The sequence below is a fragment of the Equus asinus genome, chromosome 10 (assembly GCF_041296235.1).
Source record: "Equus asinus isolate D_3611 breed Donkey chromosome 10, EquAss-T2T_v2, whole genome shotgun sequence".
Classification (NCBI taxonomy): Eukaryota; Metazoa; Chordata; class Mammalia; order Perissodactyla; family Equidae; genus Equus; species Equus asinus.
In genome coordinates, this window is record NC_091799.1 from 19,153,446 (window position 1) to 19,173,716 (window position 20,271).

Consider the following 20,271-nt stretch of genomic DNA (forward strand, 5'->3'; position numbering starts at 1 on the left):
AATCTGGAGTGAAATCCTGAGATTCCTTGTACTTAGCGTTTACGAAACAGCTACAGAGCCAGACCCGTGCCCTGTAGTGAGGCTACTGGGCGAACAGGACACAACAGGCCCAGCCCTCAGCTTCTCAGGGAAGACAACATCAGCCCAAAGAACTGGACACGGAATTATCACGTGGTCATGCAACATTCACATTTCTCCCCTACTCAGAACCCTCCAACAGCTTTCCAGAGCACCTGGATTAAAATCCAAACCGCCACCATGTCCCACAAGGTCCTGCCAACCGCTGGCCTCATCCCCGACTCCTCGCTCGCCCGCTCTAGCCACCCGGGGCTGCTTTCTGCCCCAGCGTGCCTCGCCCATCCCCGCGTTACACCTGCTCTTCTGCCTAGAAGGTTCTGCCTTCGCATCTCTGCACGGCTGGCTTCTTCCAGACATTCAGGTCTCTGCTCACACGTCGCCTTCTGGACCCCCCAACTCATCATCGTGTGTCATTTCCGTCACCAGCTGAAATGGCCTCCCTCACTCGTTTGTTTGCTGCTCGTCTCCCCCTTTCAGAACACCAAGTCCGTGAGAGCAGACTCTCTGCCGCATCCATCACCATATCCAGGGTCTTTGGCCCAGTGGTGCAAAATGGGTGCCCCTAAAACTTTAGTGGGGTGAATAAACAGGACAGAGAGTTGAGGCCTGGTGGTCACAAAGGGGAGAACACCTTTGCTTTCAGGCACCTGGAAAGGCCCCAGAGGAGGCTGAGGGTGAATACTGAGGAGGATGAGGGGAAAGAAAGGCCCCTGGATGGAGCAAGCGGCATGAACAAAGGCCTGGAGGTCAACAGCTTGGCGTTTTGGACTGGCTGTAGCATAAGCAGGAAGGGGAGCAATGAGAGCCAAGGCTAGAGAGGCTGACGAGAGGCAGGTGGCCAGAGCCTGGTGGGTCACACAGGAGGTCCCTGGGCTTCATCCCCGGGGGCGACCTGAGCACTCTCTGCAGAGAGAAGAGATGAGATCTGTGTTGTTAAGACTTACCCGATAAACGTGTACTGAGGTGGGGCCTGCTTGGTCCGGCCCATGATCCGAATGTCACAAATTGCAGCTTCGGTTGAATCCCGTGGAATAAATTTAATGCACAGCCTCTTCTTTCTAAAAGCCACTTCCTCTGAAGGAAAGGACAAGAAAAGGTATGAGTCTTCCAGAGATGCCAGCATCTCTATTCTGAACACTGCGTCTCCTGTCACGTTCCCTTCCTGGCAGCAGAAGTGACCGGTCATCCAAGTCACCCAACAGAAGGACGGGGCTCTGCCCCTCCTGCCCTCCACAGGGCTGCAGTGGACAGGCTGTGACTGCAGAGTGGACCCCAGTCACCCTGCTCAGCATTCAGGACCTGACCCCAGACACCCCCTGCCGAGAAGGGGCTCCCAAGGTACACACACCTCTGCAAGGAGAAGCAGCTTGGAATTCACACATGGGGCCGGGCTTCTAAAAGCCACAACCACATCTGCTCACCACTGAAGCCAGCAGGTACATACACACGGACACCCTGAGGATTAAGACATTTCACCACATGGACTTTTTTCTTTCTTACTTTTTATTATAGAAACTTCAAAGATTCCCCAAAGCAGGGAGAACAGTAAAATGAATCCCCGTGTTCCCATCATCCAGTTTCAACACTGTCAACAGTGGACAAGCTGGTTTCATGTCTTCCCCACCCCAGCCCCCTTTAGTTTTGCAGGAGAATCTAAAACGAATCCCTATCACCACGTCATGTCACCCATTAATATCTCAGTGGGCATCCACGGCAAATAATTTTTTTTTTAATATGAGCATCATGCCATTATCATTCCTAACAAAATGAACGATTCCTTAATATCATCCAATAGATAGTCTAAATGCAAGTTTTCTCCATTATCTCAAAAATGTCATTTAACTGTTGGTTTGTCTGGATCAAGATGCAAACAATTCTATGCACTCAACTTGGCTGGGTAGGTCTCTCGAGCCTCTTTTGTTCTGTAACAACCTCTCCACCCTCCCTTTTTCTTTCGGGCACTGGCAGGTTGGAGAAAGTGGGTCACTCCCTGCACTTCCTGTGAACGGCTCGATAAGATTCAGGTTAGATTCTCTAGGCAAGAACACGTCACAGGTGGTGCATGCACGTCCTACGGCGTCACATCACAGAGTCGAGCTGTGCCAGCCTCGGTGGGTTCCGGTGGTGTCGGCCTGGTGCCTCGGTTATAAAGTCCACGAAACTGTTTTTGGAGCAGAGTCCTCATCTCCTGAGGACGGTTGCCTAGATCCATAAGTTCATTAAAATGGTGGTTTTCTGAATCTGTCATTCCTTCTGCATGTATTGGCTGGAATTCTTCTGTATAAAAAGCAACTTTTCTTCTTCATCTACTTAGTCTCCTTGAAATACACTTTGTAGAGGAAAGGAAAGATAAACACGTGATTCACTTATTTATCAAGTCTTAGAGTAATAAGTCGGTGCCCTAGCAACCGCCAGTGGTGACCGACCTGGTGTTTTTTGGTTTCTTCATTTGTCGTTTTTAAACATGAATTTCAATCAATTGCAGCCACTCAGTACATGAGTCGGGTGGGTCTGTGTTGAAGTCTCAACTCTGCCATTTTCCGGCACTACAACCTTAGGCAAGTGACTTGATTTCTCTGAGCCGCAGTTTATTATCTGTAAAAGCGGGTTAATGAAACCCCACCCCATAGGGACGCTGGGTGCATGAAAGGTGGTAACACGGATGCTTCACTCAGCCCAGCGCCTGGCACACAGTAAATGCTCAATAAAGAACAGCCACGAATGTTCCTATCACCGTTATCACAAGTAAGCCTCCAGCACACAATTTATGTCCGTGTTTGGCCTTGATTTTCAAGACCTTTCAGTTCTCTGGCAGGAAATAAGCACATCCGAATCAGGGAGCAGAATGAGGAGGGAAGGGCATTCCTGGTGCTAGTATCGATTTTACCGGGGGTGGGGAGGGAGCTGGGGGGAGGTTAGAATCAGTGGTAGTGTTTTGTTGCCGTGATCTGGGGGAGGCTGGCTGTCTTTTAAAGAGCCAGATGGAAACTTTGGGGGTTCCTTTCCCAGGTGAGGAAACTGAAGGCTAGATCAGATCTATAAGCTGTGAGCAACAATGTCCTCAAGCCACACCCCAAACACTGTACCCAAGAAGGCAGGGATGGCGTCCTGGGAGAAAACAGCCACTGCAACCCTGTGCCTTCAAAGGCTATTAGGTGATAAGACCGGGCCTTTGAAAGTGCGAAGTGAGACCTTGCCTCAAAGCAAACGCAAGTGCAGGTCTTTTCCGTGCGTCTGCCAGGCTGCTCTTTGCTCCATTCCTCCGTCTACAGCAAACTCGGGGTAAGAGATGGAGCCACTAATTACACACGCTTAAACAGGCCTAATTTTAAGTAAACATATTACACAGAGTCAACAGAAATGTGTTCAGTCATGCAAATGAACACGGAGAAAGGACACAGCACTTTACTAAAACGGTCTTCCAGTTTTTAAGTACTATATGGATTGCAACAAACTACATTTCCCATTAATTACAGGAGTCTCATCTTTTTGGCTGACTTGATAAAATCAGGGCTTTAAATGCACTCAAAGTGCATAGAGCTGACTATGGGTTTGTCTGGTCAGCTCGGGCTCACCTGTCCCTGGTGTAAGGGCTCCAGGAAATGACAGTAGGACCTGAAATGAACAGGCTACCCTAATCCACCCTCCTTGTGTGATAAGATGTTGGAGATGCCAGGACCCAACCTCAGAATGTCCCCAGGGCAACACCCCCAGTCATGGGAGAGGATCACCGTGGCCCCACAGCAGCCAGACCACGGACCCAGACAGACTCCTGTCTTAACTGCTTCAACAAATTGAGAGGAAAACGCAGAATGGGCAATCCCTTGGGGCTCTAGAGTCTATCAATATAAAGACATTATAAGTCAATTAGTCGTCAAAAACAAACACCAAGGCAAACTGTGAAACAAAGAAAAACATGGGGGAAAGTGGGAAATTAATATAAGTCTACAAGGCAATTTTAGTGCTTAGCAGAGAAGTCACACAAGAATAAGCAAAAGTAGCAAACACCTGTGAAGATGTTCAGTCTTGCTAGCAAACGATGAAGTGAAAATTAAACAAAATTGAATAGCAAAACAAAATAAAAATTTTAAACGCTATGTTGGCAGGGCTGTGGAACTCAGGGACAAGTGTGCATCATGAGTGGCACCGTGGGCTGGCATTTCTGGAAGTTCATTTGGCAACAGAGTTATCTTTATTGATCCCATCCTCTGAGCAAGCTACCTTAGGTGAATCAAAGATGAATTAAACACAGGCTTTGTCCTCAAAGAAAGAGAGAAAGACATGAGGAAAACATATCAAAGGCTACAATACAAGCTAAAAGCAACATGATGAAGTGGGTTATATTCCCCCCATTTTACAGATGAGGGAACTGAGGCCCAGGAGGGTGAAGTCATTTGCCCCAAGCCCCACAGTTTCAGGTGGCAGAGCCAGACTCAATATTAGGCGAGTTTGACTCCAGAGCCCACGTTCTTCCCACTATGCCGAACCATAGTTTGTCCTAATGGAGGAAAGATGGGAACTCAGGCAGAACTGATCACTCTCTTTGGCTTGCCACCGCTGTAACTTGCAGGTGCTTACTTCCCTTCTTCCCTTCCATAGATGTGTGCTGGGCCAGGGGTGATGAAAAGCAGTAAAGAACGCAGACAGGGCCCCTGACCTCCAACTGATTACAGCCCTATCTAATTATGTCGTAAGGCAATTCCTTGTTTGTAGGTCCAAGTCCTCCACCAGACTGAGCTTCTTGAGGAAAAGGCCAGTGTCTTATTCATCTTTCCATCTCAAAGCCTGCAGTGCCTACGCTAGGCATTTACCAATCTTAGCTGACTGTGGAGAGTGGAGAGAGCCGGCTTCAAACTGGTATCTAGGGATTAGGGACTGTTTCATGTGCGTGGAAGAACTGAAGCTCACCCTTGAAAGATACGGGGTGTAGACATTCAGAGTTGAGGGAAAAGGTATCTCAGGGAGGAAAACAAGAAAGCAAGTTCGCAGAGGCAGAAAAGACAGGAGCGTGAAGGGGACGCAGTCGTAGCTTGGTTTGGGTAAAGTATCGGGTGCATGAAGATGAGGAATACCTTTGCAGACGAAGGTTGTGGGCAGCCCACAGAGGAGCTATGACCCAGGAGCCTCAAGTACTTGGACCTTATCACAAGGAAACCACTCACAATCTACACACACTCAAACTGACCTACAGATTCAACGCTATTCCTATCAAAATCCCAGCTGGCTTCTTGGCACGAGCTGACTCATCCTCAAATTCACATGGAAATTCAAGGAACTTGGAAAAGCCAAAATAACCTTTAAAAAGAAGAATAAAGTTGGAGGACTCATACTTTCTGGTTTTAAAACTTGCTACAAAGCTAGACTGTGTCAAGACTGTGTAGTACTGACATAAGGAAGGACATACAGATCAACGCAAGAGAGCTCAGGGTCCAGAAGAAACCCTCACATCACAGTCAGATGATTTGCAACAAGGATGCTGAGACAATTCAGTGGGGGACAGAAGAATCTTTTCAACAAACGTTGCTGAGAAAACTGGATATTCACATGCAAAAGAATAAAGTTGGACCCCTGTCTCACACCACATACAAAAAATTAACTCAAAATGGATCAAAGACATAAATGTAAGGAGCTAAAACTATAAAACTCTTAGAGGAAAACACAGGCATAAATTTCCGTGACCCTGGATTAGGCAATGGTTTCTTAGGTATGACACCAAAAGCACAAGCAACAATAGTAGAACAGATGAATAAAATTCCATCAAAATAAAAAACTTCTGTGTTTCAAAGGACATTACCAAGAAAATGAAATTTCTCACAGAATGGGAGAAAATGTTTGCAAATCATATAAATGATAAAGGATTTACATGTATTCTAGATGCATAATATATCTACAATATATTAAAACATTCTCACAACTCAATAATAAAAAGATAACCCAATTTACAATGGGCAAAGGACCGATTTATCATTGGTCCTTTAGACATTTCTCCAGAGAAGAAATACAAGTGAACAATAAGCAGAGGAAAAGATATTCAGCATCATTAGCCATCAGGGAAATGCAAATCCAAACCACAATGAAACACCACTTCACACCCACCAACACGGCTAGAATGAAAAAAGAATGACAATAACAACTGTTGGTGAAGATGTGGAGAAACTAGAACCCTCAGACACTGCTGGTTGGGATGTAAAATGGTGCTGCTCCTTTGAAATGGGGTTTGGCAGTTCCTCAACATGTTAAATACAGAGTTACCATATGACCCAGCAATTCCACGCCTAGGTATATACCCAAGAGCAGTGACAACATATGTCCACACAAAAACTTGTACATGAATGTCCACAACAGCATTATTCATAATAGCCCAAAGAAGAAACAACCCAAACATCCACCAATTGAATGGATATGCAAAATGTGGTATATCCATATAATGGAATATTATTTGGTAACAAAAAGGAAATGAAGTACTGATATCAGCTGCAACATGGACCTGCTATGAAATCGTTATACGAAGTGAAAGAAGGCAGTCACAAAGGACCATATACTGTATGACTTGACTTATATGAAATGTCCAGAATAGGCAGATCTATACAGAAAGTAGATTAGCGGTTACCTAGGGCTGGCAGGGGGTGGGGAGGCGAGGGTTGGGGAGAAATGGAGAGTGATTGCTAATGGGTATGGGGTTTTTCTTTTGGTGGTGATAAAATGTTCTAACATTGATTGTGGTAATGGTTGCACAACTCTGGGAATAGACTAAAAACCATTCAACTGTACGCTTTAAATGGATAAATTGTATGGTATGTGAATTATATCTCAATAAAGCTGTCACCAAAAAAACCCTATACATAAATATATAAAATCTGTCTATAAAAGGTGCTTAAACATATGCTCTTACAGAGTGGCACCGTGGTTAAAAGTGTGGCTGGAGTCAGACTGGCGTGTGGACTCCAGTTGCCCCCCCACTTCTTTATGTGCGACCCCGGATAAGTTCTTTAATCCCCAAGTACCTACTGTGCCTCATTTCTCTCATATGTGAAATGGGTATAACGATACGCATTTCCAAATAGGGGTCTTCTGAAGATTAAATGAGATCAAGCACATAAAGCGTTTATCACCAGGGGTGGCATACAGTAAATACAGGCTAAATATCAGCTATTACAATTAGAAGCTAACACATATAATAACAAGGAAGTTAAAGCAGCCCCACGTCCAAAAGTGAGAAGACTATTAAGAAAATAAAAGTATGCTACACAATGGACTCCACTTGTTTCATTAAAATAACAGCTATGTGGGGTCTCTGTAGCTACGGAAAGTCTGGTCTACATGAAATGCTAGCAAGAAAACAGCAAAAAATAGCGAGTTCAAAAGGGGGCTAACTATGGAAAGATAATGTAGGACAAAGAATGTATGATAAAGAATGAGATACAGAATTTCATAAATGAATCGCGTGTCATAAAGACAGGATTCCCAGTATTTGTTTTTTATTTACAGCGTCGTTGTAGATATCCTAAAGTTGGTAACAAGTCATTAAAAATGAAAACAAGTTAGAGTACATCAAAATGAGAAGGCTCAAATATCCAGAGGTTTTCCAGCACTATTTAATAGCTGCCGTGCATGACAGGAACCTCAAAGCCCTCCGGGATCCCAAAGAAGCTTCCAACTCTTCAGCCATTCGCTTCCACTCAGTATCGCTCAGCGGGCAGAGCAGTCGCTCCCGTTTGAATCCTGGGCACTCAGCTTGCAGGCTGTCTGGTTCTGGCGTTTCTTGTTCAGTCCGAGAGCCAGAAATGGGACAACATTGCACTTGTACTGCCTGGGCGTCTTCTGATTGTTTTCCTTTTGCTTCTGGGTCTTGTCCAAGCTTGGCTTCAGCAACACCAGATGATGGACTAAGGATGAACTATAACCAGTTTCACTCGTTCCATTCCCTCGTGAGTCGATTCAGCAGGGAGCATCCTGCTAGGAGAAAAGGACATTCTGCCCACTTACATGTCGCTACCCAGAACGCTGCAAACTCCTTGGAGAACCAAGTCAGGCACATGTCTCAGAAGCAGCAGGGTTTATTCATGGGCACGCGGTAAGCCCTCCAAAAATGTTTCCAAAGAAAAATACACATAAAAAATATCTACAAATGTACCTGGAGGAAGAAAACGCTCGCTGCAATGAGTGGTACTAAAGGGTGACTCACGTGTGTCCACCGTCTCCTGAATGGGGATGAAGCCTACAGGCAGAGTGTCCTTGGTGTCAATGAGCTTCATATCCACTAACACGTTCCCTAAATGACTCTTGGGAAGAAAGAAAAGAGATACAGACTATTAATCTGAACATGCCTGTGGTGGGTTTGCCATTTTGGCTTCAAGATGCATATTTAACACAATGACTCTCACAGCTTTACGACAGCAGGTTAATTAGAGTAGGTGCCACTTAATGTTCCCCAGCAGTTACAAAGGGACTCCGGTGGCCCCCGGGAAGGAGTTTCATCTGCGGAACCTCAAAACCTATTCAGTCAGACGTGGGCCTTGGTTAGCCAGACAAGCAAGTGAGGAGATGCGTGAGACATACAGAGCCCAGCAGAGGGCAGCTGTGCACACGCGTCCCGGGACCAGCTGCCACTCAGCCCTGATGGAGCATCAGCTCTGGGGTCAGTAGGTTTTAGGAAGAGCAAGTTCCTAGAGCAGTCGCTGGAGGGGAGAGAGCTGCATCTACCCCTAACCGAGAAAGAATCGCACTCCTAAGTCATTGCCAGTCTGCACAGACGCACATTTCACTTTAGATACATTCTGTAAAATCCCAAGGATCATAAACCAGTACAGAGCAGAAAGACCTGCTGCCTCAATGTTACACATCTTCTAACATGACATGCACCAGGGCCTCTTAAGGCCTCTATTTAGTGGTAGTATATGGGGTCCACTGTGCACAGTTTCTGTAACCAGGGCAAAAACATCTTCCAAAGACAGCACACCCCGTTCTGTAATTGTGAAAAGGGATGCTCGGCAAACACACTGGCACCTGCAGCCCGCATTTCAGGCTGGAAACGAGCTAGAAAGATAGCCGCCCTGCAACTTAAACACGTGGGGCCACCTTGGAGATTTCACTAAACTCGTCAGTCATTTGCAGCGTAGCTCCCCCTCTAGTGAGAGTCGGTTAAGGAAAGAATTGCAGCTTCCGATCTCAAATCTCTCCCGTTAGGATGCTGGCAATGCACTTTGCACGCCCATTTTCCAGAAGCAACTCAGCCCCAGCAGCCCTGCACTAGCACACTCTCAGCTTACTGGGTCTGCGTCCCTGGACAAGCATCGGGTTGGCCAGCCCGTCACTCTGCCCTCCACAACAGCTTCCCAGGCCGTTGTTTCTGTCTTGCTCAGAGAAGGGCTTGCACCTCCGTCTCTGCACAGGGCCCCAGCCCCCTCACCCCTCTGGCTCAGGGCCAACACTCTCTGGAAGGCAGCCAGGGATTGTTACCATCTAAACTCTCTGCTCCATTCTCTCTTGGCACTCTCTGTTTTCCTCCATATCAATTTACAATGGCATATTTGTGAGGCTACTTGTTTAATATCTGCCTCCCCACTAGAGCTGAAGGACCATGAGAACCATGAGACTCAAAACTATTTCTATTACTACAGTAAATTCAAGCCTAGCACAGTTCTTGGCACACAGCAGGTGCTCAATAATTATTTGCTGAATAAGTTGATGTTTTTTTGGTACATTTTTAACAGGGTGGGCCACTCAGAGTCAGCAATCAAACTGGATTTGCTTGGATGACAAATATAAACTATATCAATAAAAATACTTAAAATATATTTAATAACTGCATGATAAACCAAGAGTACACAAATGAAATACATTCTTCAAATTTAAGTATGAAGGTCAATGTGTCGAGCGTAAACTATGACAGGTGTCTTTATGGCACTGTTGTCACAAAACTGTTTCTTTCTCTCAGAACCACTGTGTTTGTCAACAATCTGATAGTATGACATTTCAGGTAGCTGGGTCTCAGGAAGACAATGCACGGCGCAGCGCAGCAAAGCACAAGCGCCACCCTCGCTAATGTGGAATAAATCTCTGACCGCGTGGGCAGGGTTTGAACCGTTAACCTAGCTGGCAAACATCAGCTGCTTTCAGAATCGCCTGATCTAATCTATCATAATTTTTTCTCCTGGCAGTTGCTTTTCCGTGTCATCACTGCTTTCTGCATTGAGAAATTAACAACTGGGTATGTTTTCCTGCCCCGTAGATGGATGGGCATTCATCAATATCCTTCTCAAATGTCTTCGACTTGACAAGTTGGGTTTTCTAGAAGTCAACTGCAAACCACTTAGCGACCTCACCCTCCACACTCTACAAATGTCCCTGAGCATAAAACCAGAACATCAGTGGTGCAGCCATTAAAAAAAAAAAAAGCATCGAAAAACCCTCCCATGCATACAAAACGGGAGGCTGCACTGTCAAAGCTTCCCGCAGTCCAAGTGTGGTCCCTCTGGCACGGGGCTGCCGCTGTTCAGGGTTTAATACCGTAGGTCTGCGACACCATTAATTTTGCTTGTTCCTCTCCCCTCCCCCATCCCATGCTCTCTTTCATTTCCTCCTCATAAATATGAAGAACGTATTCCCAATCCTTGTTGAGCAAATGATTCATGCCAAAGGCCCAATATGCACTGACTCAGGGTATTTATATTGTCTCTGGTAGCCAGTATTTGCTAGTATACTGTAATTATTTTTGACAACCTTGCATTTAAGGTAGCCACAGATAACCAACTTAATATTCAAATGTTCATAAATCCTTCTGTTTAATATCCTCCCTACCTAATCTATGTACATTATTATTACAGGTAATGCAGAAAGTACAGGGCATGAAAAGTGCAATTAATCTCGATCCTTCCCCAGGAAGCAATGTCACTCCAAAGCCAGGTTTCTGTATTAATAGCATTATTGGGGGAAAGGAATTTAGGTTCCAAAGGAGTCTCCCAAAACTCCTACATTGGGAGTCTCAAGTCACCTAATTAAGAATCTGTCCAGTCTTGAGATCCCACGTCCCTCCTTTATGTTGTAAAAAATTATGCTATGCAGAGGCTTGGCTCTGACAGCAGGGCCAGGACAGACTGGCTGTAATAGCTTAAAATATGTCTCATTCCTACTCTACTCCCAGGCAGCAAGTTGGCCCCTGTGGCCCTCTTGAACTGGATCCCCATGGATCTCACTTTAGGACCCATTCATTCTTTTTCTGAAAACAAAATACACCTATTTCCTACACTGCTTCAAAAGAGAGGCCAAGGATTCTCCCACTGTCCTTGTCCTCATCTTACATCCCTTCATCACAACCCACGCCGCCACGCCCAGCCCTCACAGAGTACGACACAGAGTAGGCACTCAGTAAACATCTCTTTAATACGTTCAACAAATGCTAAGTCAATGCATTTTCTAGAATACACTTACCATGACCCCCAAAACTAACAAGCCCTGTGACTTCTCTCCGTCATGTTTAGACTGGACACTGTCCCTACTCCAAGGGTTCGGGGACTCTTCTGGCCTAGAGTATCAATATCCCACAGCTTTCATGGGAAATGTCACAAAAACAGAAATCACTAACAATCAAAGAGATCGTGGCTGTCCTCTGAAGCCACAGTTTTGAATGGAAACCTCTTCAGTCAGGAGACGCAAAGGCTGATCAGGGAGCAGTAGGAACACCTGAAACCACTGAGCAGTGCGAGGTGTGAAGAGGAGTTGTTCGAATCCTCAGGAGTTCGTCCTTCCAGCCCTGAGTGGCAGTGACCACGCTGACCTTCTGCAGAAAACAGCAGCCAGCGGACAGAACAGAGGTGACCCAAGCTAAAAATATAAATAGTCTCAAAAAAGGGCTTCGGTTCACCCTAGGGACAAGGGTTGGGAGAGCACAGCGGGTGTGTGGCTGTGGGTACAAGAGGGAAGGATGGGGCGATGGGGGCACCAGCCCGACAGCATGCGCCTGACGTTTGGACAGGCAACCCGGCCTTCAGACCTGCTCCTCGGAGGCTCCTCGGGCAGCACACAAGCCCGAGGGACCTGCTCAGACTCATCGGAGGCTCAGCAGCCGCCTCCCTGCCTGGATGAAAAAGATTTCCAGGGTTCCGCGCCAGCACTGGCCCTACTCCATTAGAAACAAGCATATATTACTCTCGTAGTTAGGGGGAAAAAGTTAAAGCAACGTCTTCTTCCCCAGTCCTGAGCACGTTAAGAGTAATTTTCCTAACAAAGATTTACCAACAAACAAGAGGGACAGCTGGTGGAAGAGAATGCAGGCCAGAGAACCCTGGGACTGTCCACAGCCAGAAAACGCCGAGGGGACGCGCAAGGACCCCCAAGACGGGACCACGGGCCTGGGGGAGTATGTGACAGGGAGACAGACCATTACTTTTCCCTTTTCAAGCTCTGAATGAGGATGTTGGAAGTTATTTTTTTTTTCTTTTTAAACTATGAATATATATTTTTGTTATAATAACATTTATAAAATTAAAATATTTCTAAAAATAAATATTTGCTTCAGAAAGAGACAAATAACATTTAGGCCAAAAAATCAAAATGGCATCCCTGAAAATGAAAATCTGACTGCTCCCTACCTGGGGCTAGGGAAGACCCGTGACCTCGGACAAGCACGAAAACTCTGACCTCAGGAAAGGAGCCAATGCTTCAACAGACTGCCCTGAGGATGGAAGAGGGGTATTTGTAGCGTGCCCAGGACAGGCCTCATCCAGAGCGGAGAGTCATGAAAGCTACTTTCCTCTTTTCTAAGCCACCTATTAAAACACTTCATCGGAAAAGCCTTAGTAGATATCTTTGAAATTTCCTCACTTATGGGCCCAAGTATTAAAAATAGCATGTTAGAAGAAACCGGCACATGTGGCTACTACCCGCAGACACACGACACGTCACATGTCACCTAGAGACTCAGAGAGAAAGTCAGTCACTTTGGAACAAGGCCTTGTGTGTGAAAATGGGAGGCCATGGCGCATCCTTCCAGCTACGCTTCCATGCGTCAGTCGGCTTTAAATCCAGCTCTGCTGGAGAACTCTCACGTCCACACTACCCTGTGATTTGTTACTTGGAGGAAAGGCAGGCAAATGAGAGCTGTGAGAGAAATTTCCCGGTTTCCTTTTGAGAACACGTTTTAATGGAATTCACTGTACACTTCGGTATGTGGCTAATAATACTGTTAATAAATGAAACACAGCGCTGGCTGCTGATTCTACCCAGTTCACTAAAACCACAGATAAATTAATATGGCAATGAAGATAAACCACAACAAAAAAGAATGGGGAAGTTTTAAACAGGGATGTAAATATCACGTGCTCACTCGGCAAACAGAAACAGCCACGAGACTTACATTTTCTTTGGAAAATGATCGTGTAAAGCACAGGTATCTGGTAACCTTCGATTTAAATAGGCCGTCTTTCCAGAGGTCAGCGTCCACACCATCTGCTGTCTGTGCGACCTGCGGCAGAGAACAGAGCAGAGGGCCGCAGGTGAGGCGGGCTGGAGGAAGGGGTGCTGGAGCAGCTTCTTCATACCTGTGCCAATTAACACCGGCCCGAACTCTCACGGCATCTCATTAGTCCATTTCACCAGGCACTGGGAAGAGATTTTCCAAGAGGGGAAAAGGGAGAGTGTGAAAAATACAACTTCTAAAAATATAGTCCCCAGGGAAGCCATTGATTAAAGACACCCTGACAAAAATGGTTCTAATGAGAAAAGAGCAACTTTGGTTGTAATGGACCAAGAAGGGATTGGGGAAGTCAGCACATTAAGTTGCTCATTACCACTTACTCGGGGGACGGTACGGGGCGCAGACAAAAGTCCAATGGGGTGTGAAATGCCACCTGAGAGGGGCACCGCCTGTAGAGAGACTGACGCGGCCTCCTGCTCCAGGACTCCCGGGGCCAGCCAGGGCGCTTCGGTCAATGGGACTCTCTACCGGGGCGTGAGGGGTAGGGGGTCAGGAAAATTCGCTCCTCACTGTATCTTCTTGGTACAAACTCTGTGAGTGGTATTCAAGGTCGGAAACTGTACCATGATAGAAAAATAAAAAGAGATTCAGGTCCTTTTTAATAGTCTCACTAAGAAGCCATGTTCCCATAGACAGCTGCAGAAATTTTCCCTAGGAAGCGTTTGAGGATGAAGCCAGCCTGGATCTGAGTCTCGAAGGACCTGTGCGCCGGACTGCAGGGTGTGACGGTCCGTGCTTTGTGGGAAAGGGTTTACATGACACTGGAGACAACAGGGCAGGCTGGACGAGGACGGTCTCCTTCTCACGTCTTTCCAGACTGCTCTCTTAATGGACTGTCAGGGCTGGGTCTGCTTTCTCACTCAGCAGCCTCACATGACACTGCCAGCATGGCACAGAGGAATAATCAACACTCCACACCGCGGCTGGCACCCGAGGGGACATCTGGGAAGACTGAGGGCGCAGCCGGTTTGGGGATGGACCCTGAAGCAGCCTCCCAGCCGTGTGCTCTCGGAAGCCTCCCTGCTTGTCCTGAGCGTTAGACTCTGGGACGCAGGCTGTGATCGACGAGCTCCCGGCCATCTGACAAACTGCGGATAGCGCCTCCATTCTTTACACAGAAACCGCCTCGCTTCAGCCCATCCCACGTCCACACTGAGTAGCTTTATGCAGAGCCAGGGGCCCCACAGCACTGCCCCATCCACAGGGCGGGGGCGGGCGGGCCACTCCACTGGGACATTCCCAGAGCCCCCACACAGCCATGTTCTCTGAGGCTGTCTCAGAAAAGCCCGAAGGCCAACTGGCAAAAGAAAAATGTTTTTTCTTTTTTTTTCAAATTGAGCAATTGTAAATGAGCAAACGCAACAAAGGGAAAAGAAAGGTCCTTGTGTTAAATATGCAAATACATGTGACCTGCAGTCTGAAGGAGGAATGGTCTGGAGATCATTTTAAGGACTGTTTGCTCCAAGCATGTCACCCCCGCAGAAAGAAACCTGATGGATTGGGATCGGGCCTCATCAGCATTTTCTCCCACAACGGTCACACATAAAGTTTCTTGGAAAACATGAGATTTAACTCTTCACCACCAAGGATCCCTTTTGTTTGTTTTCTCCCATGGATTCCATGTTTTAAAAGATTTTGGGGGTTTTTTGTCCAAACGGTACTTTTACTGTATTTCCTCAATTCTAGGATGTACTCATTTGGGAATCACCCACAGGATTTAAAGAACATCCCTTCAGGAAAAAAAAAAGAAATAGTATCTTATCAAAATGTACAAACCTATTTTAAAATGCATCGGAATTTCAGAACCATTAAAATGTGAAAATAAAAGATGCTATAGGAACTAGGAAATAAGGGAATCTATATGGTTTCTCTATAATAAATGCATTATTTTTTATAAACTTAAAAAAATAGTCTGCAGAACACTAAAGGCCGTGGAACCACAGGCTGGGACCTCGAAAGAGAGCCAGCTGTGTCTTTAACCTTCCACAGAGAAGGAAGGGGGCCGAGAAGGGCTCCCCGGGATATTTGGAAATCCCATCGAGGGGAGGTATGCACCCTACGTCAACGCTATGTTTCCAGGGTTTGAAATGATGATTCCCTCCCCTCGCCCCACTGCTGGAATTTCCCATTTCTGAGTGAGAAGACACCTTGATATGATAAAGAAGCCAGCGCAGGGATGAAAGGGAAAAAGCAGGCAATGGGCTGGCCTTCCTCGGAGGCCCCTTCTCTGTCCCGGCAGTTAGTCCTCCAACTCGTGTCTGAGAAGCATTAAAAATGGACAACCAAAGGCCTGGCTCATTTGCAATAAAGTAAAAATGCGTAATGCCCTCTAACCCAAGGAGGGAATGGGGAAAGAGAGCCAGCGAGAGAGTGTCTGTGTGAGCGTGTGTGTGTGCATACGTGTGTGTGTGCATCTGGGCAGAATGCAGAGGCACCGAAGCCTGGCCACGCAGGCTGCATCCACACAGGGGCTGCGGCTCCATGAACTGGAGCAGGGAGAGAGAAGGTCCCGGGTCCTGGCTCGTCCGGAGCACCAGGGAAGCAGCCCTGGTGTGACAAGGCCAGCATGCCCAGCCTTGTCTCCCCTGTAGCAATAAGATGTACCCAGAAGCTTCTTTCCAATTCAGCCACATAAACGTGCTTGCTAACCTAAGCTCTTCCCACCTCGAGTTAGACGAGCTAAGGACCTACAAGATGAATTATGTGTGAGGCAGGTGGCTGCGTGGAGCGTCCGCATCTAAACTCTGAGCATCCAAACTCAGCAGCCAGCCTCTGAGTCCTGGGATGGGAAATGCTCGGGTGGGGGGCGAGATTCTGGGGTTAGAGCAGTGAGCCTGCCTCAGTGCTCACCCGGGAGCATCCATAAAGCCAGTGCTCACATGTCGAAAAATGAGGACATCTGGTCCAACATGGAACCAAATATTTAAAGTGACACCACGCTACAACAGCATCCTTAAAGTCCTAAATTGCTGCATCTGGGCTCAGCTCCAACCTCTAGTCCTCTGGGATTCCTTCCCCATCTCTGGGACTAGATCTTGTCTTCAAACACACATTACGTACTTGTGTGATCAACATTTACCTGCCCCTACTATCCCACCATAGACTATAAGCTTCACAAGGACAAGGACGATGCCCACTCTGATCGCCATTGAGCCCCTGCACTACGCACAATGCCTGCCTGTGGACTCAGTCAAAACTCGCTGAAGGAATGAACGAACGAATCAGCCATTCAGTCAGGAGCAAAGAGTGACAGCTACCCAAGTAAGGTCATAAGAATTTTTTAAAATGAAATTTCCAGGATTTAATTCCTTGAGCTGAGCGCACCCCCTTTAAAATCACCACTCTGTGAGGCCACGCACTCATGTCAACAAGGAGGCCACTTATTCTTCTGGTTCCTTGTCTGTATCTGCCTTGCTCCCAAAGCGACTGGAGTTTGTCCAGTGCTACTGCTGACTGCAGTGCCTCCAGAGTGTCTGTCACACATACACGCTCACACTCTCATACCCTCCCTCTCTCCAGCATTCCCCGCGTACAGGAGCTGCCTCTGAGGAGGAGGAGGTGGGCAGCGACAGATCGAACACATGGGGCTTCTCTGCCCATATTCTCCTAAAATGGCAATCAAGTGGAGAAAGTGTGAACTCACTGAAATAAAGAGCAAGGGAGGAGCACGACTCAAGAGAGGCGCCAGCAAATGTGTGGAGACAGGGCAGTGGAAGCTACGGGATTCAGCAGGGCTGAGGGGGCTCATGATTCACCCTCAGAGTCGTGGAGCCGCCAGGTACCCCCGGGGATGGGGGCGGAGGGTGCGAGTCGAGGGCCGAAACAGGCAGACCAGAACAGGTCTACAAACAGCGCGGTTACACACCCAGGTCCCCACCCCCATTTCGGAAGTATTTTCTGCAGAACCAGAAGCAGGAGGGCTCAGGACTCCAGACCACCAGCCCCTGGGAGAAGGAGGAGGAGGAGGAAGTAAGGCTCCAGAGTGAAAACAGCAGGTGAACCATGCACACTGAAGGGTGGGCTGCTCCCCTGCCACCACCGGGCTCATCCTCCTTCTGCTGCTGGCATCTTGGCAGCCAGGCAATTGAATCCCCTAAATATCTCCCTAAATGCTGGATACTGAAGGACTTGTCTCTGGAGAAACTACAGCGCCAGGGAGCAGACAAGCACACTGATTGGGGGTTGGGGGGTGGGGGGATCTCCTGTGAGAAAGTCAGCTCCCCCTTGTGTCACCTTCCTGCGCAGCCCATCAGCTCACAGGCCCCACCCCACTGCCGACTGGCCCCACCCCCACGCTCCAACCCCAGGAGCCAGTGCCCCGCCCTTAAAGATAAACTGACCACAAGGGACCACCAGGCATTGGGGGAAGTCTCAGCTATGAAGACAGGATCCAAACTAGAAGAAGGGCAGCTTGAAGACAGCACAGATAACATGAGGAGACAATGAAAGCTAAGGAACAAAGAGCCAAGCCTATAATCAGCATCCTCAGAGGGATGAGTGAATATAATTGCAACCACCAAACAGAAATGGAATATTGCGGGGAAAAAACTTTTTTTTAAAAAAACAATATAAAGAGCCTAGAAATAAAAAAGTTATGGCTAAATAAAAAATTGAAAAAAATACTGGAAGAGAAAAATCGAGGAAATCTTGCAGAAAATAAAACACAAAGATGAGATAAACTGGTAAGAAAGCAAACCTAAGAAAACTGAAGATCAATACAACATCCAACTAATGAAATTTCCAGAAAGAGAAATAAGAAATGGAAGAGACGGTGAGCCCCCCTATTCACGAGGTCCTGAAGGTGGCGGCACAGTGAATGAAAAGGACTCAGCTTAAAGCCAAATAACAGAGAAACCACCAAATCTGGGATTAAAAAAAAAAACCACCTTTAAAACTTCCAGAGAGAACTCGCACGTCCCGGACAAAGAGATGGGGATCAGACTGTGTCAGACTTCCTAACAGCAACACTGGAAACTAGAAGACACAAGAACAACGTCTTCGAAATTCTGAGGAATTCTGGAATTCTCCATCTAAACCAATGATCAATTAAGCGTGAGGGTAAAGACTTTTGCAGATGTGCAAGCACTGAAAAAGTTTATCTTCCGCGGGCCCTTTCCTAGGAACCGGCCAGTGCGTGCATCAACAAAACTAGAGATTAAAGCCGTAAAGAGGAGACCACGAGCACCGGGAACAGAGCCCACCCAGGACAGTGGTGAGATGGCAGCGGGAGGAAAAGAAGAGACGGTGGTGGGGGCCACCTGTGAGCGGGGAGGGGAACATGGAACTGAGAGTGTTTGGAGCCGGGAAGAAATGTGTAAATGGGCACGCGACAGGCGTATTGGAGCATTTAGAAAAATAAAGACACAGACATGAAGCTGTTTGAAAACATAATTCGTTAACTTAAAAGTTAAAAAGAAAATTTTAAAATCCTAATGTGAAAACCAGTAGGCACCCAGACAAGCAAATGAAAGGAACGAGTCAGTGACTAATTCCAAGGAAAAGAGAAGGTTGTACAACAAAGAAAATCTCCTCCTGGTACAGTACTTAATTTAGTGGTACCAGATGTGTGCACCGTCATAATATGAAAACACGGATTTACCAAAAATTGTGAGACCCCCTGATGGGGGGTGATGATAAGAGAATTAAATGTGTAGGATAGATAAATCAAGAAATAAGCAGTTTAATCAAATTATTTAGAAATACGGAGATAAAGATCCGAAGTGAAAAAAATCTAAGAGTTGAAAGTAACTGCCTCCTGGGAGTGTATAAGGGAGAGACGGGGCCCCGGGGAGCTATATTTTCTTACAAGCTTTTTAGTAATCTTTATTTTTTAAATTGTGTACGTATAACTTTCTTGCAAGAAAAGCAAATTTTAATTTTAAAAAAATCAGGGGGCTGGGAAAATGTCTCACGGAAGACAGTATGGGAATGTATTATTATTCCTTCTAGACACACCACTACCGTCACCCCCATCAGGGAGGCTCCTGGAGGAGCAACCCGACCTCAGTCCCACGTACAACCTCAGTGTGTTCCCAAGTGTGTGACAACGTCCAAAAGGGGCATGTGCAGCTGACTCCGGCCTTCTCCACTGCTGGAGTCCACCAAGAGCTAATGTGAGGATGCCGGAGGGGGAGTCCCTGTGAGCGGCAGCCCCTGGTCCTGCAGGAGCAACGCAAAGACCTGTACAAGCCTTTCAAGCAGCTGCCTGTCCACGACCCGGGATCGGCCTCTGTCTCGCACAGCCCAGGCTTCTGACTTCCTTCTCTGGCTCAAGTTCAGGTCTCATATTCTGGACCACGTGCAGCAGCCACGAAAGAAAATGTGTGTTCCAGAAGCCCTGAACAGCCCACTGTGCAGTGGGACTGGCTACCTATAGCTGGCCTACGGGGCATGTAAGAGAATCCCTGAGGTTAAATGTAAGAAATCCTCGCGGTTTAAGGACAGGTAGTAGGGCTGGAATCTTTGCTGAGTACTTACTGTTCGCCGGGCACTGCTCTAAGCACATTATGTGCATTTTCCCACTGAATTCTCCCAACAACCCAATGACATAGGTACTGTTTCTCTCCTCAGGTTACAGATGAGAAGATGAGGCTTGGAGAACTTAAGTAAACATACTCAGTGGTGAGAGGAGAGGTGGATCTCCTGGTCTCAAGCCCAGACTGCGCTCCTACCTCCACCACCTCAACACTCAGGAAGCAGAGTTGCCCCGCTCAGCCCAA

General features: G+C 47.0%; 1 protein-coding gene across 5 annotated transcripts in view; it reads right to left on the bottom strand.

The window, feature by feature from the left end:
• MVB12B (multivesicular body subunit 12B) overlaps positions 1 to 20,271 on the bottom strand; it is a 188,909-nt gene that overhangs the window by 109,460 nt on the left and 59,178 nt on the right. For all 5 annotated transcript variants that reach the window (XM_070518744.1, XM_044778753.2, XM_070518742.1 and 2 more), the window contains exons 3-5: positions 13,433 to 13,540; positions 8,264 to 8,360; positions 1,023 to 1,152 (exon numbers count right to left, since the gene is read on the bottom strand). In XM_070518744.1, the coding sequence (XP_070374845.1) occupies positions 1,023 to 1,152; positions 8,264 to 8,360; positions 13,433 to 13,540 (335 nt within the window). The remainder of the gene's footprint in view (positions 1 to 1,022; positions 1,153 to 8,263; positions 8,361 to 13,432; positions 13,541 to 20,271) is intronic.